This window comes from Salvelinus fontinalis, chromosome 16, assembly GCF_029448725.1.
Source record: "Salvelinus fontinalis isolate EN_2023a chromosome 16, ASM2944872v1, whole genome shotgun sequence".
In the NCBI taxonomy this organism is placed as follows: domain Eukaryota; kingdom Metazoa; phylum Chordata; class Actinopteri; order Salmoniformes; family Salmonidae; genus Salvelinus; species Salvelinus fontinalis.
In genome coordinates, this window is record NC_074680.1 from 6725404 (window position 1) to 6749305 (window position 23902).

Here is a 23902-nt window from a genome sequence, read left to right on the forward strand (position 1 = left end):
TGTGCCAAGTTGAGGTTCTTAAATGAAAGTAATAGAACCAACGTGAAGCACTAAGGACTGTCATTCTAAATTTGGGTTTGATAATTTATCAATCGTTATAATTATGATTTGGAAAGGTGAGGCTTGGACTAACCATGCCCCAACGTCATTCTTATCAAGGTTGGTGTGAAACTTATAACGTGTTCTCTCTCTTCCCTGTGAAATGTTATTAACATGCTGTAAGGCGATCGGTGCCTCTCTGGCTGATAAGATTTCAGCAGCTATCCTGTTTTCTGCTCCTCCAGAGGATGATGAAACTAATGAGCTGCCTACTCTGGATGAGCTCTTATTTCCCCCTGCAGATACGGACGATGAGTGAAGGATTTTTTTCATTTTAACAAGTTGAGGGTAAGGTCATCTAAACCCGTAACCTGTTTACATTATGTGGAACACTGAGCTGATAAGCAAGCACCAACCTTTTGAAAGTCTTAGCAGAATTGTTAAACAACTGGGTTTTATATTTTGACTAAGTTGATGTCCCAGGGACAGTTAGTGAAAAGACATATGACAATCCAACCCGATTGTGGTAAGAGATATGGAAACAATGGTTAACACAAAGATGTATTCACCTCTGAATCTACAGATCCCTTGAGAATGTAAGTGCATTTGATACTCACTCCCATTAATAGAAATATAACCTTTATTATGATTACAGTATTACCATACTAATTTGATTGTACAACCCAGAATGAAGGGTTTGAAATTATGAATTGTCCGTTTTTTTGGTGTTGAGTTCCCTACCTTAGGAGTATAGAATATTTTGATATAGAAGCTAAAATCTAAACTCTTACATTAAAATAAAATTATTATTATCACACAAGTGATAAGAGGACGGAACGGGAATTTTAATGTTTGTGCTTTTCTTATAACTCATTCCTATGTTCTATTCACGTGCTGTTCAATAAACCAATTTCTGTGTTCATGCATGTGGCTGAATCCTCACTATAAGTACCTGCAATTTGGCAGTACGCCCAGACCTTGTTTTGAGAATGAAAGATATCTCAGTTTGAAGGTCTCAGCTTAGAGAGAAGAAGCCTCGTGAGCTATTGGTTTGTCACATGTTATGAAACAAAATGGTAATGATGAATTAAATATGCTAAATCATACAAATATAACTTGTCTGTGTATAGCCATATACACTGCTCAAAAAAATAAAGGGAACACTTAAACAACACAAAGTAACTCCAAGTCAATCACACTTCTGTGAAATCAAACTGTCCACTTAGGAAGCAACACTGATTGACAATACATTTCACATGCTGTTGTGCAAATGGAATAGACAAAAGGTGGAAATTATAGGCAATTAGCAAGACACCCCCAATAAAAGAGTGATTCTGCAGGTGGTGACCACAGACCACTTCTCAGTTCCTATGCTTCCTGGCTGATGTTTTGGTCACTTTTGAATGCTGGCGGTGCTCTCACTCTAGTGGTAGCATGAGACGGAGTCTACAACCCACACAAGTGGCTCAGGTAGTGCAGCTCATCCAGGATGGCACATCAATGCGAGCTGTGGCAAGAAGGTTTGCTGTGTCTGTCAGCGTAGTGTCCAGAGCATGGAGGCGCTACCAGGAGACAGGCCAGTACATCAGTACATCGTCAACTGTGGGACCTTTGACAGGTGTGTGCCTTTCCATATCATGTCCAATCAATTGCATTTACCACAGGTGGACTCCAATCAAGTTATGGAAATGTCTCAAGGATGATCAATGGAAACAGGGTGCACCTGAGCTCAATTTAAAGTCTCATAGCAAAGGGACTGGATACTTATGTAAATAAGGTATTTCTGTTTTTAAAAACAAAATGTCACTGTCATTATGGGGTATCGTGTGTAGATTGCTGAGGAAATGTTTTTTAATCCATTTTAGAATAAGGCTGTAATGTAACAAAATGTGGAAAATGTGAAGGGGTCTGAATACTTTCAGAAGGCACTGTATAACACTGGAGGTTGAGTGAGGACTAATTGCATAGAGTGAGTGAGAGTTGGAGGAAAGTGTACAAGAAGTTTGAGGAAATTATCAGAGGATGATGATTGAACAGAAGGGAAATAAGGAGGACAGAGAGTGAGAGAGGTAATATGTTCGAAATGTAGAGCAGAGAGAGATGGAGACAACATGAGTCATCCCTAAAGGACGACCAGGCTGACCTAAAGGACTTATGTCAGATTAGTGAGACAGAAGGTAGAGGCAGGAGGCGCTCAATAGAAGGTGTTCTGATTTTCTCTGTCTCTGAACAACCTGACTAACCAAAAGGTAGACGGAGACGTGGCAGAGGTAAAGGAAGAAACAGACAGAGCCCAATAACAGTTGATTGGTTAGCCAAAGCCGGTCTCAGATCTGATTGGTTGGTTAAAATTTTTGACATTGACAGTGGGCCAGTTACCAGGTGGTCGCCGGGGGAGACAGGCACCAGGTCAACACTCTCCAGCTGGGCAGTGTGGGTAAGGAGCGCCTCTGGACTGCAGTTCAGGATCTCGTCGCACACTGCCTCCAACTGACGACACTGACGGGACAGACAGATGTTGTATGTGAAAAATTCTTTCACTTATATTTGATATTGTATATGGGTCTACAATTTGATTAATACAAATCTTATCCAGAGTGACTTACAATTAGTACATTCACCTTACGATAGCTGGGTGAGACAACAACATATCACAGTCGATTCAATAAAGTACTTATCAGTAAAGTCAATACTACTATGATTTTTTGTGTGTGTGTGTGTGTGGGCGGTGGGGTTCTCCGGGATTCATTGAAGAGGTAGGTTTTTAGACATTTCGGAAGGTGGGAAGGGATTCTGCTGTCCTAGCTTCAAGAGGAAGCTGGTTCCACCATTGGGGTGCCAGGACAGAGAAGAGCTTTGACTGGGCTGAGCAGGAGCTGACACCCATAGGGTTTGAGCATAGCCGAGTGCGTGTGTTGCAGTGTAGGGTTTGAGCATAGCCTGAAGGTAGGGAGGAGCAGTTCCCCTTGCTGCTCCATAGGAAAGCACCATAGTCTTGTAGTGGATGTAAGCGGAGGAGCGGGGCGACATGGGAGAATTCGAGAAGGTTGATGACACAAGCCTGGATTAGGAGCTGCGCCGCTTCCTGTGTGAGGAAGGGTCATACGCTATGGATGTTGTAGAGCATGAATCACTGCTTTGATTTGTGCAGAGAATGACAGGGTGTTGTCCAGGGTCATTCCAAGTTTCTTTGAACTCTGGGAGGGGGATACCGAGTTTAACTAATAATTAGGAACAGTTTTTAGAAAAGGCAGTGGATTTGAGTGTACTCACGATGGAGATGATGTCCTTTTCTTTCTCGTAAACTGTTGAATCCTGTCAAAAGAGCACAGTGAAAACAACAAGATCAGGGACAGGCGTAAACCGTACAAATAATATACAAAACACCCGCTGAGACCGAAAAACCATTTGCAGAGAGCAGTATAATGTGACAATTGGACGATCTGATGGTTTCATGTCCCACTTTCTCTGATAAAAAAAGGCCTGATGCATTCCCAAAGACCAGGAAGTGGACAATCCAAGAGTACTAGAGGCACTACAAAACCCACAAGCCTCTCTGCTAACACTAACTGAGACACATGCCATCCAGGCCACTCACGGTATTTACCTCACTCGTCATTTCATTGACAAACACACCTTTTTAGAGAGGCAGACCAATTGTATTCAAAGTCACTGTTACGCAATGTGGATACCAGGTTATGTCAACATAGAGTAGCGAGTGGGAGGTACATTTTTTCCCTGAGATACAGAGTGTGTGTGTGTGTTTAACTGGGTTGCCCTGTGAGGGAGGGTAAATGCTGTGAACTCCTGTAAGCAGTGAATGCTAGGATTAGAGTTAGCGAATTAAAGCTTGTGTGGCATGAGAGAGAAAGCAAGAGATAAACGGAGAGAGAGAGAGTTGCTTGAGTTCGATTCATTTACATCAGGTTACCTACATCAGAAGGTAGTCAAATTTCATGACGAGGTCATGAAGAACCACACATCTGGAAAAACATTTATTCATTTCGGATTGAGCTTTTGAGCTCTGAACACATCGGTCAAACTTTGGTTTTGGAGCGGAATGTCTCTTTAAAATTAGAAGTGAAAGGCAACACCTTATACCAAATACCTACAATTTGCAATGTATACATGTACCAACCAAGAAAGCCCCAACACCCTAGCAATGGGTTAATACCATCGAAGGAGTAGGAATGGACGCATTGTAGCATAGCTCTATGACTGATATTGATTAAACTTCCCCCTAAGAATGCTAATGACAACTTCCTCTATGATACATTTTTCTTCTGTATTTGTGAACCCACAGAACAGGATATGACATCTCTGGGCCTGTGTCCCAATTGGCACCCTAATCCCTACATATCCCTTCATACATAGGAAGTACGGTGCCACTTGGGACACAAACCCGGGTGAACATCTGCCTGCCCTGAAACTACTCTTAGGTGTGGTGAGAGAAAGCACAAGTGTAAATCTACGCTCACTTCTCAGTGTCACTTCCGCTTTGTGTACTGCATGGATACACGCCAGACCCAAAGCACCACAGCACCCACCACTGTTCATAACAGGCCCCTCCACTTCTCTGTTCAAATTTTCCTCAACATAAGTTCCACACAAACTGTGGTTGCGTCTTAGCAGAATAGTGAATATTAAAAGACTCCATTGCTTTTATAATAAATAAAGCCTTCGTGAAACTTGGTCTTCGGCTGTGTGCCGTCTCACACACGTACCGCGCCTTCATTGGAATTTAATGAAAGATTGAGTAGGAACTGTTAGATCCATGGAACAAGTTTCAGAGAAAATATGTGTCTGTGCTCGCAGCAAATCAGACAGACCCCCCTACTCTAACACAAGGTTAGGCAAAACTACTCAAACATTATTTTCACTTCTCCCATATAGTCATGTCAAATTTATTTATTTTACCAGGTAAGTTGACTGAGAACACTTCCTCATTTAAAGCAACAACTGGGGAATAGTTACAGGGGAGAGGAGGGGGGGGGGGGGTGAATGAGCCAATTGGAAGCTGGGGATGATTAGGTGGCCATGATGGTATGAGGGAAAGATTTGGAATTTAGCCAGGACACCGGTGCTTCATCTACATGTGTGGTATCGATGTTGTGTGTGCTTCGTAGTTGTCTAGGAAACAGATGTGGTTAGTAAAAAATACTTTTTTTAGGGTATCTGTACTTTTCTTTTTATATTTTTGACAACTTTTACTTCACTACATTCCTAAAGATAATAATGATGTACTTTTCACTCCGTACATTTTCCCTGACACCCAAAAGTATGTTACATTTTGAATGCTCAGCAAGACAGGAAAAATGGTCCAATTCACACACTTATCAAGAGAACATCCCTGGTCCTCTACTGCCTCTGATCTGGGGGACTCACTAAACACAAACGCTTTGCTTGTAAATGATGTCCGAGTGTTGGAGTGTTCCCCTGGCTATCTGTAAATGAAAAAACAAGAACATGGTGCCGTCTGGTTTGCTTAATATAAGGAACTTGAAATTATTTATTATTTATACTTTTGATACTGAACTATATTTAAAACCAAATACTTTAGAGACTTTTACTCAAGTAGTATTTTACTGGATGACTTTTACTTGAGTCATTGACAATTGGGTACTTTGTCCACCACTGCATGCATAGGTACATGAATATCAGTATCACTACTCATCCAAATTACTTGCATAATTGCATATGGCTCTCAGGTGAATCGTGTGGCTCATTACGCCGTGTTTGATATGGTATGTTCACCACTCGGGATGAGATCAACAGTACTACTAATAATAGTTTAATTCACATTGCCACTCATATGACAGCAGGTAGCCTAGCGGCTAAGAGCATTGGGCGAGTAACCGAAAGGTCGCCGGTTCAAATCCCAGAGCCAGCAAGGTGGAAAAATCTGCTGACTGTCTGTGTGAAAAGCCCAGGAGACGTTAATGAGATACTGGAATCGGAGCGTCTGGCATTGACGCTCATACCACGCTCAAAGTCGCTTAGGTCACTTGTTTTCCGCCATTCTAACATTCAATCGAACAGTAACTGAATGTGTCGCTGCCTGCTTCATATAACAAGCCATGGCCATGTGACTCACTGTCTGTAGGAGATAACCATGTGTGAACAGGGTGGTGTACCTAATAAACTGGCCACTGTGTATATTTTTTAAAGAATATATAATCTTTGACAGCAAATGACACATGAAAATGTCCAAAACAATGATTTTAGCAGTATAGATTTGGTTATTTTGCTTGAGCAAAAGAACACAGCATTAGCCATGGCAAAATGCATGGAATTGCAGAAAATATGCTTTAAAACTGCACAATGTTCTCTCAACTGCATGGCAATATCTGTAGAATTGCAGGAAATTTGCTTTAAAAATGACAAAAATGTCCCTGCGCGTTAAAGGTAGACTCAGCGAAATTACGTTGCTACGAGCAGCACCGCAGACATTGAAACTAGAGATGCAAGACTTCGCTCTAACACAGTCACACACAGTATCTGAGCAGGTGCAAGGTGTGGAAGCCAGGGCACCAAAACAGTGGAGAAGTTGAGCCTAATGCTTCAACACTCGTAGTTGTTGCGCAAATTGACCCACTATGGCATTTACTTTCTGCATCTACATCATATCGCTAAGTATACCTTAATTGGGGAACATAAGAACAATCCCCCCAAAAAATTGATACTGTCGCAAAGCTAGTCAAAAAGCAGCATTCCCCAAGAGAGGGTGGATTTCAGTTCAGCAGTGCTAAATTCATGAACTTCTTTGACGAAAAGATCATGATCATTAGAAATGAAATTACAGACTCCTCTTTAAATCTGCGTATTTCTCCAAAGCTCAGTTGTCCTGAGTCTGCACAACACTGCCAGGACCAAGGGAGAGTTTTTAAATCCAATATCTCTTGACACATTCATGAAAATAGTCATGGCCTTCAAGCTGCATACTGGACCCTATTCCAACTAAACTACTGAAAGAGCTGCTTCCTGTGCTTGGCCCTCATATGTACCAAACTCACTAAAAGTGGCAGAAATAAAGCCTCTCTTGAAAAAGCCAAACCATGACCCAGAAATATAAAAACAAATAAAATTAAAAAAATTATTAAAAAAAAGTGTATAAATACAAAAATGTAAATAAATAAATGTAAAAAATAATAATAAATACAATTAATTTAAAATAAATAAATAATAATAAAAAATAAATATCGGTATATATCAAATCTCCAATTCCTCAAAAAGATTTGAGAAAAAGCTGTTGCGCAGCAACTCACTGCCTTCCTGAAGACAAACAATGTATACGAAACGCTTCGGTCTGGTTTTAGACCCCATCATAACACAGACTGCACGCATGAAGGTGGTAAATAAACTTCAGTTAGTGCTAAACACGACTGCTAGAATCTTGACTAGAACCCCAAAATTTGATCATATTACTCCAGTGCTAGCCTCTACACTAGCTTCCTGTTAAGGCGAGGGCTAATTTCAAGGTTTGACTGCTAACCTACAAAGCATTACATGGGCTTGCTCCTACCCATCTCATCTCTGATTTGGTCCTGCCGTACATACCTACACGTATGCTACAATGGTCTGCCTACCCATGTGAGAGACGCAGACTCGGTCTCAACCTTTAAGTCTTTATTGAAGACTCATCTCTTCAGTAGGTCCTATGATTGAGTGTAGTCTGGCCCAGGGGTATGAAGGTGAATGGAAAGGCACTGGAGCGACGGACCGCCCTCGCTATCTCTGCCTGGCCGGTTCCCCTCTCTCCACTGGGATTCTCTGCCTCAAACCCTATTATGGGGGCTGAGTCACTGGCTTACTGGTGCTCTTCCATGCCGTCCCTAGGAGTTGTGCGTCACGAGTGGGTTGAGTCACTGACACGATCTTCCTGTCCGGGTTGGCGCCCCTCTCGGGTTCGTGCCGTGGGGGAGATTCATTATAGTCAGCCTTGTCTTAGGGTAGTAAGTTGGTGGTTTAAAGATACCCCTGTGGGGGCTGTTATATCCTGCCTGGTTGGCCCTGTTCGGGGGTATTGTCGGACGGGGCCCCTGTCTCCCGACCCCTCCTGTATCTGCCTCCAGTATTTATACTGCAATAGTTTTTTTTTTTTCGGGGGGCTAGGGTCAGTTTGTTATATCTGGAGTAAGTATCCTGTTTTATCCGGTGTCCTGGGTAAATTTAAGCATTCTCCCTCTCTCCCTCTCCTCCCGGAGGACCTGGGACCTTGCCTCAGGACTACCTGGCCTGATGACTCCTTGCTGTCCCCAGTCCACCTGGTCGTGCTGCTACTCCAGTTTCAACTGTTCAGCCTGCGGCTATGGAACCCTGACCTGTTCACCAGACGTGCTACCTTGTCGCGGACCTGCTGATTCCGACTCTCTCTACCGCACCTGCTGTCTCTAACTCTGAATGCTCGGCTATGAAAAGCCAACTGACATTTACTCCTGAGGTGCTGACCTGTTGCACCCTCTAGAACCACTGATTATTTGACCCTGCTGGTCTTCTATGAACATCTTGGCCACATACTGTTATAATCTCAACCCTTGAAAAAATTTAAAAAAATCTAAAATCTTTTTCCGAGCCACCATGCTTCTACATCTGCATTGTTTGCCATTTGTGGTTTTAGGCTGGGTTTCTGTGACATCAGCTTATGTAAAAAATGACTTTATAAATACATTTGATTCATTGATTGGAGAAATTGTCTTAAATGCCAACATTTCTCTACATGGCTAAAATGGGGGCCTCTAAAATTTAGCAGGGCCAACGGGCCGACCGCGTCCCCTGCCACGTTCACCACCTACAGTGCCTTCAGAAAGTATTCTCACCCCTTGACTTTTTCCACATTTTGTTGTTATAGACTAAATTTTAAATAGATTAAAATGTAGATTTTTTTTGTCACTGGCTTACACACAATACCCCATAATGTCAAACTGGAATGATGTTTTTCGATTCTTTTTATAATTAATACAAAACAAAAAGGCTGAAATGTCTTGAGTCAAAAAGTACTCAATCACTTCGTTGTGGCAACTCTAAGGTCAGAAGTAAAAATGTGCTTAACAAGTCACATAATAAATTGCATGGACTCAATCTGTGTGCAATAATAGTGTTTAACATGATTTTTGAATGACTACCTCATCTCTGTACCCCACACATACAATTATCTGTAAGGTCCCTCAGTCGAGCAGTGAATTTCAAACAGGAAGGTTTTCCAATACCACACAAAGAAGAGTACCTATTGGTAGCAGACATTGAATATCCCTTTGGAACATGGTGAAGTTATTATTTCCACTTTGGATGGTGTATCAATACACCCAGTCACTACAAAGATACAGGTGTCCTTCCTAACTCAGTTCCCGGGGATGAAGTATTTCACCATGATGCCAATGGTGACTTTAAAACTGTTACAGAGTTTAATGGCTGTGACAGGATAAAACTAAGGATGGATCAACAACATTGTAGTTACTCCACAATACTAACCTAATTAACAGAGTAAAAAGAAGGAAGCCTGTACATAAATCAAAATATTCCAATAGCATCCTGTTTGCATTAAGGCACTAAAGTAATACTCCAAAAAAAGTGGCAAAGCAATTCACTTTTTGTCCTGAATACAAAGTGTTGTGTTTGGGGCATATCCAATACAACACATTACTGAATACCACTCTCCATATTTTCAAGCATAGTGGTGGCTGCATAATGTTATGGGTGTGCTTGTAATCGTTAAGGACTGGGGAGTTTTTCAGGATAAAAAAAATGAAAAGGAATGGAGCTATGCACAGACAAAATCCTAGAGGAAAACCTGGTTAAGTCTGCTTTCCACCAGACACTGCGAGATTAATTCACCTTTCAGCAGGACAATAACCTAAAACACAAGGCCAAATCTATACTGGAGTTGCTTACCAAGAAAACAGTAAATGTTCCTGAGTAACCCAAGTTACAGTTTTGACTTAAATCTGTACCGAACAAAAATATGAAACGCAACATGGAAAGTGTTGGCCCCATTTTCCATGAGCTGAAATTAAAGATCCCAGAAATATTGCATACACACAAAAAGCTTATTCCTCTGAAATGTTGTGCACAAACTTGTTTACATCCCTGTTAGTGAGCATTTCTCCTTTGCCAAGATAATCCATCCACCTGACAGGTGTGGCATATCAAGAAGCTGATTAAACAGCATGATCATTACACAGGTGCACCTTGTGCTGGGGATAATAAAAGCCCACTTTAAAATGGGCAGTTTTGTCATACAACACAATGCCACAGATGTCTCAAGTTTTAAGGGAGTGTGCAATTGACAGGCGGACTGCAGGAATGTCCAACAGAGCTGTTGCCAGATCGTTTAATGTTAATTTCTCGACCATAACGTCGTTTTAGACAATTTGGCAGTACATCCAACCGGCCTCACAACCGCACACCACGTGTAACCACACCAGCCCAGGACGTCCACATCCTAATTTCTTTATTTCAAGTGACTAATTTCCTTCTATGAACTGTAACTCAGTAAAACCTTTAGAATTGTTGCATGTTGAGTTTATATTTTTTGTTCAGTATACATACAAATATATGGCAAGACCTGAAAATGGTTGTCTAGCAATGATCAACAACCAATTTGATAGAGCTTGAAGGATTTTGAAAATAATAAAATGGGCAAATGTTGCACAATACAGGTGTAGAAAGCTCTTAGAGACTTACCCAGAAAGACTCACAGCTGTAATCACTGTCAATGTTGCTTCTACAAAGTATTGACTCAGGGGTCTGAATACTTACAGCACCTAAGGGTATTTCTTTATTTTTACTATTTTCTACATTGTAGAATAATAGTGAAGACATCAAAACGACGAAATAACACATATGGAACAATGTACTAACCACAAAAGTGTTAAACAAATCTAAATATATTTTATTTTTCAGATTCTTCAAAGTAGCCACCCATTGCTTTGATAACAGCTTTGCACACAAAGAGTACAAATAAAGAAAAACCCTTGAATCAGTAGGTGTCCTAACTTTTGACTGGTACTGTATGAGATTATTCTATTTCATTTTCAATAAATTTGAAAACATAAATTTATAAAAAAACAGATATTGTGTGTAGATGGGTAAGACATTTATTTTTTAAATAAATGTTGAATTCAGGCTGTAACACAACACACGTGGAATAAGTCAAGGGATATGAATACTTTCTGAAGGCACTGTAAGCCCCTTCTTGATCCAGAATTTTTTTTTTAACCCATGTCTGTTTTCTATGTACCTCTGTTCACTTTGTCACTGTGCCTCTTCGTGTGTATTTTTTTCTCTTGACCTTAAATTAGACAGAACGTTTTCCCTGTTAGCAGGGCAGACAGGAACAACCTATTAAAAGACAGAGGGTCATACCTAGGGTGGATCTCATTACACTTCTTCAACACACTAACACCAAACAACCCAGACCTGGGTTCAACAACTATTTGAAATATTTCCAATATATTTAGCGTTTGCTTCAGACTGTCTAAAGTACCAGATGGGTAGGGTTTGCTTTTTTGCGACTATTATATTACTTCCATTGCGCCAGGCAAGCTCAATCAAGCCCAGCTTAAGCATTTTAAATGATTTCAAACCGTTTTTGAACCCAGGTCTGACTGAACCAACCCATGTGAAATATTAGGAGCATATATCTCTTTAAATGATGGTGAAGGGACTACAAAAAGCAAGAGTTCATTTTCTCCTTGCTCTATATTTGATCATTACTTTCGACATTTCCTAACTCAATTACTCCAAATACTAAATACAATAAAACTTCACCTTAATGAACGACAAATGCTAACTTATGATGTAAGGCAAAGGCTCTAGAAAGCTTTGCATTATCGAGAAACAATTCATATTTTGAAATTCAAAATGTCTCATTTCCCTTCATTGTATACTGTAGCATGAGTGATCAAAGTGAGGAGTCGTCGTTGACACTGGAATCCTTAGGAGTCTATTGACTCATGTACGTCAATCTAAGTAACTTCATAAAAAAATCCCCACTAAAATCCAGTTTAAGGTAGATACACTATATATACACAAAGAAATGGGGACGCTTCAAATTAGTGGATTCGGATATTTCAGCCACACCCGTTGCTGACAGGTATATAAAAATCAGGCACCGTGCAATCTCCATAGACAAACATTGGCAGTAGAATGTCCTTACTGAAGCGCTCAGTGACTTTCAACATGGCACCCTCATAGGATGCAACCTTTCAAACAAGTCAGTTAGTAAAATGTCTGCCCTGCTAGAACTTCCCCAGTCAACTGTAAGTGCTGTTATTGTGAAGTGGAAACATCAAGGAGCAACAACGGCTCAGCCGCGAAGTGGTAGGCCACACAAGCTCACAGAACTGGACTGCCATGCGTTGAAGCACGTAGCTGCCTAGATGACAGCTTTGCACACTCTTGGCATTCTCTCCACCAGCTTCACCCGGAATGCTTCCAACAAGCTTGAATGAGTTCCCAAATATGCTGAGCACTTGTTGGCTGCTTTTCCTTCACTCCACGGTCCAACTCATCCCAAAACATCTAAATTAATTTAAATGCATTCCAGTTGACTACCTCATGAAGCTGGTTGAGATAATGCCAAGAGTGTGCAAAGCAGTCATCAAGGCAAAGGGTGGCTACTTTCAAGAACCTCAAATATAAAATGTATTTTGATTTGTTTAACATTTTTTGGGTTACTACATGATTCCATATATGTTATTTTATAGTTTTGATGTCTTCACTATTACTCTACAAGGTAAAACATTTTAAAAAATAAAATAAAAAACCTTGAATGAGTAGGTGTCCAAACTTTTGACTGGTACTGTACATATGAGATGAGTAAAGCAGCATGTAAACATTATTAGAGTGACTAGTGTTCCATTATTAAAGTGGACAGTGATTCCATGTCTATGTATATAGGGCAGCAGCCTCTAAGGTGCAGGGTTGAGTAGTCGGGTAGTAGCTGGCTAGTGATGGCAATTTAACAGTCTGATGGCCTTGAGGAAAAACAGCTTCTTTCAGTCTCTCAGTCACAACTTTGAAGCATCCTATACTGGCGGTCCGTCAGGAAGTAAGACCCAGAGCTCAATGATGAGCTTGGAGGGTACTATGGTGTTATAGTGAATGAACAGCATTCTGACGTAGTTATTCCTCTTGTCCAGATGGGGTAGGGCAGTGTGCAGTGTTATGGCAATTGCATTGTCTGTTAACCTATTGGGGCGGTAAGCAAATTGAAATGCGTCTAGGGTGACAGGTAAGGCGGAGGTGATATGATCCTTGACTGGCCTTTCAAAGCACTTCATGATGACAGAAGAGAGTGCTTCGGGGCGATAGTCAGTTCAGTTCCTTTTGCCTTCTATTGTACAGCAACAATGGTGGCCATCTTGAAGCATGTGGGGACAGCAGACTGGGATAGGAGAGATTGAATATGTCCGTAAACACACCAGCCAGCTGGTCTGCGCATGCTTTTGAGGACACGGCTAGGGATGGTGTCTGGGCCGGCAGCCTTGCGAGGGTTAACATGTTTAAATGTCTTACGGAGGCCACGGAGGAGAGCCCACAGTCCTGTCCGATCGGTTTCAAGACCGCGCTCTGGCTGGGCCCCTCAAGGACATTCAGAGACTTGTCCCGAAGCCAATCCTGAGTTGTCTTGGTTGTATACTTAGGGTCATTGTCATGTTGTAAAGTGAACCTTCACCCCAGTCTGAGGTCCTGATCTCTCTGTACCTTGCTCCATTCATCTTTCCCTCGATCGTGACTAGTCTCCCAGTCCCTGCTGCTGAAAAACATCCCCACAGCATGATGTTGCCACCACCATGCTTCACTGTAGGGATGGTGCCTGGTTTCCTCGAGACGTGACGCTTGGCATTCAGGCTCAAGAGTTCAATCTTGGTATCATCAGACCAGAGAATCTTGTTTCTCATGGTCTGAGAGTCCTTTAGGTGCCTTTTGGAAAAATCCAAACGGGTTGTCATGTGCTTTTACTGAGCCGTGGCTTCCGTCTGGCCACTCTACCATAAAGGCCTGATTGGTGGAGTGCTGCAGAGATGATTGTCCTTCTGGACGGTTCTCCCATCTCCACAGAGGAACTCTAGTCACCTCCCTGACCAAGGCCCTTCTCCCCCGATTGCCAGGCAGACAGCTCTAGGAAGAGTCTTAGTGGTTACAAACATCTTCCATTTAAGAATGATGGAAGCCACTGTGTTCTTGGGGACCTTCAATGCTGCAGACATTTTTTGGTACCCTTCCCTAGATCTGGGCCTCGACACAATCCTGTCTCAGCACTCTACAGACAATTCCTTTGACCTCATGGCTTGGTTTTTGCTCTGACATGCACTGTCAACTGCGGGATCTTACATAGACAGGTTGTGTGCCTTTCCAAACCATGTCCAATCAATTGAATTTACCACAGGTGGACTCCAATCAAGTTGTAGAAACATAAAGGATGATCAATGGAAACAGGATGCACTTGAGCTCAATTTCGAGGGTCTGAATAATTATGTAATTTAAGGTATCCGTTTAAAATGTCTAGAAACCTATTCACTGTCATTATGGGGTATTGCGTGTAGATTGGTTAAAAAATATATATAATCAATTTTAGAATAAGGCTGTAACGCAGGGGTGTCAAACTCATTCCACGGAGGGCCTAGTGTCTGCAGGTTTTTGTTTTTTCCTTTCAATAAAGCCCTAGACAACCAGGTGTGGGGAGTTCCTAACTAATTAGTGATGTTAATTCATCAATCAAGTACAAGGGTGGAGCGAAAACCCGCAGACACTCGGCCCTCCGTGGAATGAGTTTGACACCTGTGCTGTAACGTAACAAAATGTGGAGGAAGTCATGGGGTCTGAATACTTTCCAAATGCACCGTAGTATGTCGACCAGACCACTAACCAGACCTCCCTGATTTAGAGGGGTCGGGTTGAACGCAGAAGACACATTTCAGTTGAATGCAGTTGTGCAACTGACTAGGTATCCCCCCCTTTCCCCGTAGTAAGAAGCTCCAAGCGGCATAACATCTTAGAGAAGCCATGCTCAATGTTCTAAAGTACAATAGCCTATACACTGTCAAGCTTCTGTATTATTACTATCAGGCCATTTGGAAACGTATCAGATGTAAAAACTAACAGCTTTGCATTATGTTAGCCATCTCCTTCTCACATACCTCAATACGACTCCTTCAAGCAACTCTTGCTTGATCCTCTTTTCACGTTTAAATTAGCTGAGTTCAGAATTTCTGTTCTCTTTCTCTCTCCCCACCCCCCACACACACACAGACTGTCCAGTTTGTACCTCTCTCTGTAGCGGACTTTGCTTGCTGTTGCCCTAACCGGTTCCGGTCCGATCTTGTCCTGTACTCTCCAGTCCTACAGAGTTAGAAGAGTACCGAGTGAGCCTGTCCACTGCATTCCTACAGAGCCACTAGTCAGTGGAGCACTATAGGATCACAGCAGCTTACTCCCGGCCCAACAAAATCCTTCAGGGCACCAAAGAAAATAAACCCTGTGAGTGGGGAGGGAGGGAGGCGGGCGGACATGCACTTACAGAGAGAGCGATAGAGAGAGAGAGAGCGTGCGCACACACACATAAAACACACACACACACACAAAGACACATGAATGCACCACACATGCACAAACCTCTGTTTTCATACATGCCGGAAATGAAAGAGAGTCCATTATTTTCTATGAGGACCCTGAGAGACATGGTTAACGTGCCAAACGGCACCCTTATTCCCTACATAGCAAGGAAACAAGGATGGCCCATAGGGCTCTGGTCAAAAGTAGTGCACTATATAGGAATTGAGTGTCTTCTGGGACGACACATGATCTGTCTGGCCCTTGTCACAGATTAACCAATTCTCTAGAAACAAGCAACGTAATAATCATTGAAAGCATCAGCCTCTGAAACAAGGTCACATGAGATTTGACATTTGCGTTTTGTTGCCAAGAGCTAATTTGTTGTACGTAGATGAGGGGGATGGGGGGGGGTGTCCGTGTATTCTGCTGACCTTAGAGCTATCAACTTGATAAATGATGCTTTGAGAGATGGGCAGAGAGGACCAACCCACCTGTGTGGATGTCCTAAGTTACTTTGATTGAGTGTAATAGAAATTCTTATAAACTTCAGACATATACTGTACGCTTTTTTTTTTTTTTTCAACGACAAAACCGCCGTGAAGGACATCACTCCGACCTTTCTGTCTTATAACTCTCAGCTACCTCGCCTTGAGACTCGAGTGATTGTACTGACAAATCTGCCTTCTGCAAGCACCCGAGTCTTTTATCCTGTCCCCTAATATCCAGCATCTCTCAATGATACACATATTCCTACTTATGATAGAGGCCTATGACTATAGGTCTATACTAAAAGGTCCTCTGTAGCTCAGTTGGTAGAGTATGGCTCATGCAACACCAGGATAGTGGGTTTCATTCCCGGTACCACCGGTACCTAGAATGTATGCACGCGTGTACAGTAAGTCGCTTTGGATTTATGCGTTTGCTAAATTGCCTACATATTTATTATTAGGGGAGAGTAGAGCAATTTCTTTGTACATTTAGCATCCCTCCGTCAAGGGAAATATAGTATTCTTTCTAACAATGTCTACAATTGTTAGGTAGCTATATTCCTACCTAACAATTCCACAACTACTACCTTATACACACACACACACGTGTAAAGGGATAAAGATATATGAATGAGTGATGGTACAGAACGGCATAGGCAAGATGCAGTAGATGGTATAGAGTACAGTATATACATATGAGATGAGTAATGTAGGGTATATAAACATAAAGTGGCATAGTTTAAAGTGGCTAGTGATACATGTATTACATAAAGATGGCAAGATGCAGCAGATGATATAGAGTACAGTATATACATTACTCATCTCATATGTACATACTGTACTCTATACCATCTACTGCATCTTGCCTATGCCATTCTGTACCATCACTCATTCATATATCTTTATGTACATATTCTTTATCCATTTACACTTGTGTGTATAAGGTAGTAGTTGTGGAATTGTTAGGTTAGATTACTTGTTGGTTATTACTGCATTGTCGGAACTAGAAGCACAAGCATTTCGCTACACTCGCATTAACATCTGCTAACCATGTGTATGTGACAAATAAAATTTGATTACATATATTTGAGCAGGTTGTGCATCCCTGGAAATAATCAGAATTCATGTGAATTTTTTTTAAACATTGCTTTTGTCGGACAAGCTGTCTCTTGGCACAACTTACCCCGGGTACGGGGTAATTAGAGCCGAGGGACAGGGTAAGCTGCCTACACATTTCTGTACTGAATGAAATATTCCCATGTTTAATAAATTGTCTTCATTTCCCAAACACAATTCAACACAAATCGCTTTTTTGTCTTTGAATCATTTTAAGCATCTTTTAAACACGGGCTTAACACCTAACCAACACTTTGTACTTTAAAAATGAATTTATGCATTTTGTGTACGGTTTCCTAGAAACAAGGATGGCTCAACTTACCCCTAAGCACACAATAGAAGCAGGCAGTGGTTGCTCACCGGGTCCAAAAACAGGAACCAACCAAACAATGACTTCAGCGTAGAACAATACACCGTCAAAACAATCTGGCGTAATGACGAAGTCTGACAAAGTTTCACTTACTAATTACTTTTAAGTCTCATGTTTGGACAGACTTCAGACAAAAACAACAAGCCAGAATTTGGCTGTACAAAATACCCTTAGAAATCATCAACATCCCTCAAGGGCCTTCATTGTACTAACGCAGAGCCCATCACACACTCACTTCCCACCTTCCTTCCCTTCTGAGGGGTAGTGGGTTCTTACCATAGAAATAGTATGAGTAGACCGTAGATTATATTTCTATGCCGCTTTACTCAGAGAAAGTCCATCATATTCATGAATTGGCGTCAACAACGTGCTAGTATTACCGTTGGAACACAGTGAATGTGCTGAATGAGTGTGCATCGCTGCAACGCTTTTGAGTCCGTTTCAAAGAGCTTTGTATTGATCTGTGAAGAAGAGGTAACGTCTATTGTCATGTCTCTTGTGTTTTGTGCGAACAACTAAAAGAGGACCACAAAAAAAAGCAAAGCGAGCAAACAAAAAGCAAAGCAATTTTCGAACAAGAAAACAAACTTAAAATGATGGAAGACTACGTCTAAATTGACGCAAACTCTGCGCACCACAAACAAGCAGATAAACCAGTTAGCTACTGCAACGCAGTAAAGAAAGAAACAAAGCTATAGAGGTGTAATTACCTACTTTGGCTGGAGACAATCCAGAGTTGCAAATAGGGCTGTAAGTAAGAGCACTACATATAAAACCCTGGGTCCTCTTTCTCTCCCTCTGTCTGTCTGTCTGTGTCTCACGACTGCACTGCAGGTCACAGCAGGTGAACTACAGGGATTTACAAGTTGAGTTTCAGTAAACCCTTGAATCAGCTCTCTCCCTCCCCCGTTAGCTAGCTCTCTCTCTCCTCCCCCAGGCACGATCTACGGAAAAATCCAGGGCCGTCTTCCTCACGAGTCACAAGTAACCAGTTTAACCATACATTAAAAACATTCATCCATCTGCCTCACTCTCACAAAATTTCCCCATCACAAAAACACAAACACAGAATATCAACAACAGCAATTACTCCTTCGGCAGTCAACCTGTGCTTCTTCAGGGTGCCTAAACCTAAACTATTCAAAGTATGCTGGAGATAAAGAATGCATGCATGGTCGGCGCTTATACAAGCATTCCACAATAGCAGAGGAGTGAGATTACTGTTGTTGTGCTGTGTTCGGTGGCCGATTAAACGAGCAAACCAAAAAAAACACAGTGGTGGTTCCTCTGTGGAAGTTGGCTGCATGCTTTTTAACCCACAAGCAGCTGGACTGCCTCGTGTACGCTTCCTCTAAAAACAAAAATGTTCTGGTATGTATTGTTTGGTCAAACCAGAATATTTAGGCCACTCATTCAATGTGTACTTTTTCAAAATGTTGTTTATAAGGCCTAGAGTTTTTCCTGGTTAGGTTACTCCTACCTAAAAACAAAGTATTTCTTATTTCATAAAAACAAGTGTTTCTCCTGGTTTCCGTCTGTTTTGTTTGATTCCTATTGGAGCAGTAGACGTACCTTGTGTACTGTGGTCCCCAGCTCTTTACAGTGGGTGATGATGTTCCTACTGGTCGTGTAAGCACTCAGCTGGGCAAACTGGTACCTGGACACAGACAGTGAGCACACAACGACGGAGATATGTCTCTTTTATGTCTTTTCAACCAAAAACACGTATTTTCAACATAAGGTGGGACAAAATGAATGGAGAAAGGGATAAATGAATGAATCTGGAAATCAAAGAAATGGCTCAACTGAATGACGCATTCATGAGGGAGGATAAGCAAATCAGGTACAGTATAATGATAGGGTTGGAACACAAACCATGGGAAATATCATAGCTACATAACTTTAGGATAGAGGTGGGTAGGAATGAAAGGAAATTGAAAGGAGGCAGAGAGAGAGAGAGAGGGGGCTGCAAAGTAAGAGATTAATATCAGCATTCCAAAGACCTCCATTGAGTACCCAACAAGGCGATACGAATACGCTGAGCACTTCCACTATGTGTACACCCAAAGCAAAAAGGCCTAACAACAACTTTAGCCCTCCCAAGTCCCAGCACGAGAAGTAGGATGACTCAACGTATCATTATCTTGCGGCCTCTAAAGGCTGTCCAATCCCCTTACCCAAAGGGAGAACCACTGTGCTGTCACCCTAGTAACGGCTGTTACCCAACCCATGTCCGTACAAAATCGAAGCCACACTACAAAACGTAGTAGGCAACATGTTGTGCTTCTACGCAAATGAAATACCTTACATGATGGTATGGCATCATAGTGATTGGTTACAGCCTAAGAACATATATTAACCCTACCCTTAATATTATACATTGAAGTTATAAACTACTACATACAGTACACCCCAAGACTGGGGTGAAACTCAGTCCAGTGCTCAGGCAGCCCAATTCTGATATTTTTTCCACTAATTGGTGTTTTGACCAATCAGATCAGCTCTTTTGCCAATAATTGGCCAAAATATCAGAATTGGGCTGCCTGTATAAAACACAGCCTAAATCATCACAGAAGTGATGTAAAACAGTGTTGCTTAATGTACCTGTTGAGCAGAGAGAAGAGGCCCTTGGCGGAGGTGATGAGCTCCAGCACCACCTGCAGTACGCTGGCCGGCAGCCTGGTGGCAGTCTGCCCGTCGTAGGGGTTCACCCTCCAGCGGACCTGGATGCCCATGGTCAGGGAGTGGACCACAATGCGCAGCTTCTCTGTCAGGCAGCGCAGGCTCTCCCCACCCATACCGTACGTCTGGGGAGGGAGACCGGGAGGGGAACACAGTGTGAGGCTGTTGATATTGAGACAACCAGGGGCCAAGTTTGCTGGGAGTTCACAGACAGGTGTGTGCCTTTCCAAATCATGTCCAATCAATTGAATTTACCACAGGTGGACACCAGTCAAGTTGTAGAAACTTCTCAAGGATGATCAATGGAAACAAGATGCACCTGAGCTCAATTTCAAGTGTCATCGCAAAGGGTCTGAATACATGTAAATAAGGTGTGTTTTTTATTGTGATTACATTTGCAAAGAATTCAAAAAACCTGTTTTCGCTTTGTAATTATGGGGTACTGTGTGTAGCTTGATATAGATTATTTATTTAATCAATTTTAGAATAGGGCTGTAACGAAACAAAATATGGTAAAAGGGAAGGGGTCTGACTACTTTCCGAATGCACTGCACGCACTGTTGTGAGGGCAAAAGGGGGTTTGCTTATTTGAGCTGTTCTTGCCATAATATGGACTTGGTCTTTTACAAAATCTTCTGTATACCACCCCTACCTTGTCATGACACAAACTGATTGGCTCAAAAGGAAAGAAATTACACAATTAACAAGGCACACCTGTTAATTGAAATGCCTTCCAGGTGACTACCTCATGAAGCTGGTTGAGAGAACGCTTTGCCTTGATGACTGCCAAGAGTGTGCAAAGGGCAGCTACTTTGAAGAATATTTTTATTTTAGAATTTGTTTAACACTTTTTTGGTTACTATATGATTCCATATGTTATTTCATAGTTTATGTTTTCACTCTTATTCTACAATGTATTTTTTTTTTCTTTACACGAACCCTATTGAGTTCTGTTTTAGGGTTCTAGTTGGTTAAGAAAAAAAATAGGATTAATATATAACTTAATCTTGTGTGTGAGTTGAATATTTGTACTGTCTGTCAACTTAATGGCATTACTGTCTTTTTATATCACGTAGCACCATGTTTCACTGCTCTTTTATGCGCCTGCCATTTGTAAAGTGACCACTATGATTAAGGTACAGTATTATTTCAAACTTTTGTTTAACTATTTAACTTCAGGTGCAATGGATAATGTTTCGGGAGAGGTGTGTGAGAGAGACCGATTAAGGTAATGAATAACGTTTGTGGCAATCAGCTTTGAAATCAGTATTATTTTGCATTACAGTTTGCATATTATCACAAAGTACCAGTGTAATGAATTGATGATAGCTGTAAGCTAGCAAAAGCTGGAAGCTACCGGCATCTCTTCGCTTTACAGTGTTCTACAAACAGTAATGAACAGTTTAAACATTTCTTGACCGCATTGGTCAAGTGTGCTAACTTCTGTGCAGCATGAGCGAGGAGCTAACATTATGCAGCCCAGACTCCCAACGCAGACTAAAAGTGGAGAGCAAGGAAGCGTGCACACACACTACATGTTAACATAGTAGCCATTCATCTCAATATGAGTCCTTTGTTGTTCATAAACTTTACCTCCATTAGGCTAACCATAAGCCATAACAGTATTACAGTAAAATACCAGCCAAGAGCTGGTCAGACCTTACCCAGTCACTAAATGCTGTGTCCATTTATTCAAACCACAGGAAAGACCAGGGTCTGTATTCATAATGAGAAGGAATGCTGAACTAGGATGAGTTTGGCCTTTTAGATAATAATGAATAGCGTTACAACGACAGAGGAGACACAATGCTAGATGAGCACTCTTATTCGGAGATGCTTGATACACACATCCCCTGGGCCTGTGAATCTAGAGTGCTGATCTCGGATCAGTTTTACCTTTTAGTTAATAATGTACAAGGTCACAGGAGGGACTCGATCCTAGATCAGCACTCCTTCTCGGAGACCACTTCGTGAACTCATGAAGGCCAGAAACCCTGTCAGGTTTCTGTTCTTTCTGCAGCAGACTTTTACAAGCGGATCAACAGCTTAGCCGTGACATTGGTGGTTACGCCACTCAAACCCACAGGCCCTGGCACCGTCTGTCAATTAATCCTCCCAGGGGAAACAAAAGCATGCTGGAACTTGGAAGTGGTGCAACAGAGTCCTCGGTTTACATTAGTGTCCTGAGAGTGACTCCCCAGAAAGTATTCGGAGAGAAAAAGCAAGTAATGGAGAAAGGAAGAAGACAGAATGCCAAATTCATTATACCAACATTTGAGGAGCAAGAGAATGAAGGGCATCTTAAAAAGAGAGAGGAGAAAGTGAACGTTTGCCAGTGACAACAAACTTTCCCCCATACAGTCATTTGCATGAGAAGTATTAAGCGGTAGCTTCTTTTGTGTTCGGGGAATAATCACCTTTGATGGCAGGTGAAGCGTGTCTAGACAAACACACACGCTCTCACAGTCTCACGTCAGAATTAGACATTCACGCATGTTTCTCAAACATCACATTTCGAAGTCATTCCAAACTTCAAATGTCAAAGTACTTAAGGTTAAGTTTAGGCATTAACTCTGAATGGTTAAAATAAGGGTTAAGGCTTGGGATAGGCTTCAGACAAAAATATAAAGAACAACTTTCTATCACTGGATTCGAACATCGAACCGTTGGCACCAGAGGCAGGTGCTTACGCTCATCCTCCATCCCCATACACAACACCATAGCAAAACCGAAAACCTACTTGAAGGTAACAGCGCTTACTGTTGCCCCTAGTGGCCAGCTTCCACATCATCTCCCGACATCCTCAGACATGGACGGACGTTGAATACTGACTTGTATCACGGGTGACCTGGCTGCACATACACATAACACACACACACACAGCGCTCACACACACACAGCGCTCACACACACACAGCGCTCACACACGTGCTCACACTTCACTGCAAGCAAAGTGAGAGAATAATGAAAGGATATTAAATCACCAGAGGGAGCATGAACTTAACTCAACTCTCTGATGCAATCTAGAAATAGTTGGTGAATGTCAGCGGAGTACTTGTAAGGTTAAAATAAAACCAGTTGCTTATCTTGTCTGGTACAGGCCCAGAGTTGTGTTTCTGCTGCTACAGCTACAGCTCTAGCTCTGTTTCTTTTGCCCAAATGAAAATGGTGCCGTACCGCTGTAAATACCCCACTGTATGCCATACGTGGAAGAATGGTGTTCAGTAGGCACGAAGTGTAAGAAAATGGTCCAAAATGGGGGGAGGTACTACCTAAAATTGTCCAATTAAATTGAACATCCATATGAGGCCGTTTGTTAGCTAAAGCCACGGTTGTGTTCATTACGAGCTTGTTTTCGTTTTCCAGTGTAAAGCGTTCAGCTACGGTGTTCCATAATGAATACAACCTATAAGGCTTTACCTAACTAACGGCCTCACATGGATACTTCATGTTCATGATCCGGTTTAGGACCCTTGAAGCAAATACAGTACAGGAGTAGAAAGATGAGCTGTAGAGTGAAGCACTCGGGTGTTGCTCTCCTCCACTCAGCTCAAGGTCTCTCTAGCGCTTCCCATCATATCAAATTTTAATCGTCACATGCGTCATAGACAACAGGTATAGACTAACAGGGAAATGCTTACTTAGGGGTCCT

General features: G+C 41.9%; 1 protein-coding gene across 1 annotated transcript in view; it reads right to left on the reverse strand.

Annotated features, from left to right (window-relative positions):
* Positions 1–23902, reverse strand: part of LOC129812576 (CNK3/IPCEF1 fusion protein-like) — a 66632-nt gene that overhangs the window by 39152 nt on the left and 3578 nt on the right. The window contains exons 3-6 of the mRNA XM_055864243.1: positions 20173–20375; positions 19141–19225; positions 3313–3354; positions 2419–2538 (exon numbers count right to left, since the gene is read on the reverse strand). Of these exons, the coding sequence (XP_055720218.1) occupies positions 2419–2538; positions 3313–3354; positions 19141–19225; positions 20173–20375 (450 nt within the window). The remainder of the gene's footprint in view (positions 1–2418; positions 2539–3312; positions 3355–19140; positions 19226–20172; positions 20376–23902) is intronic.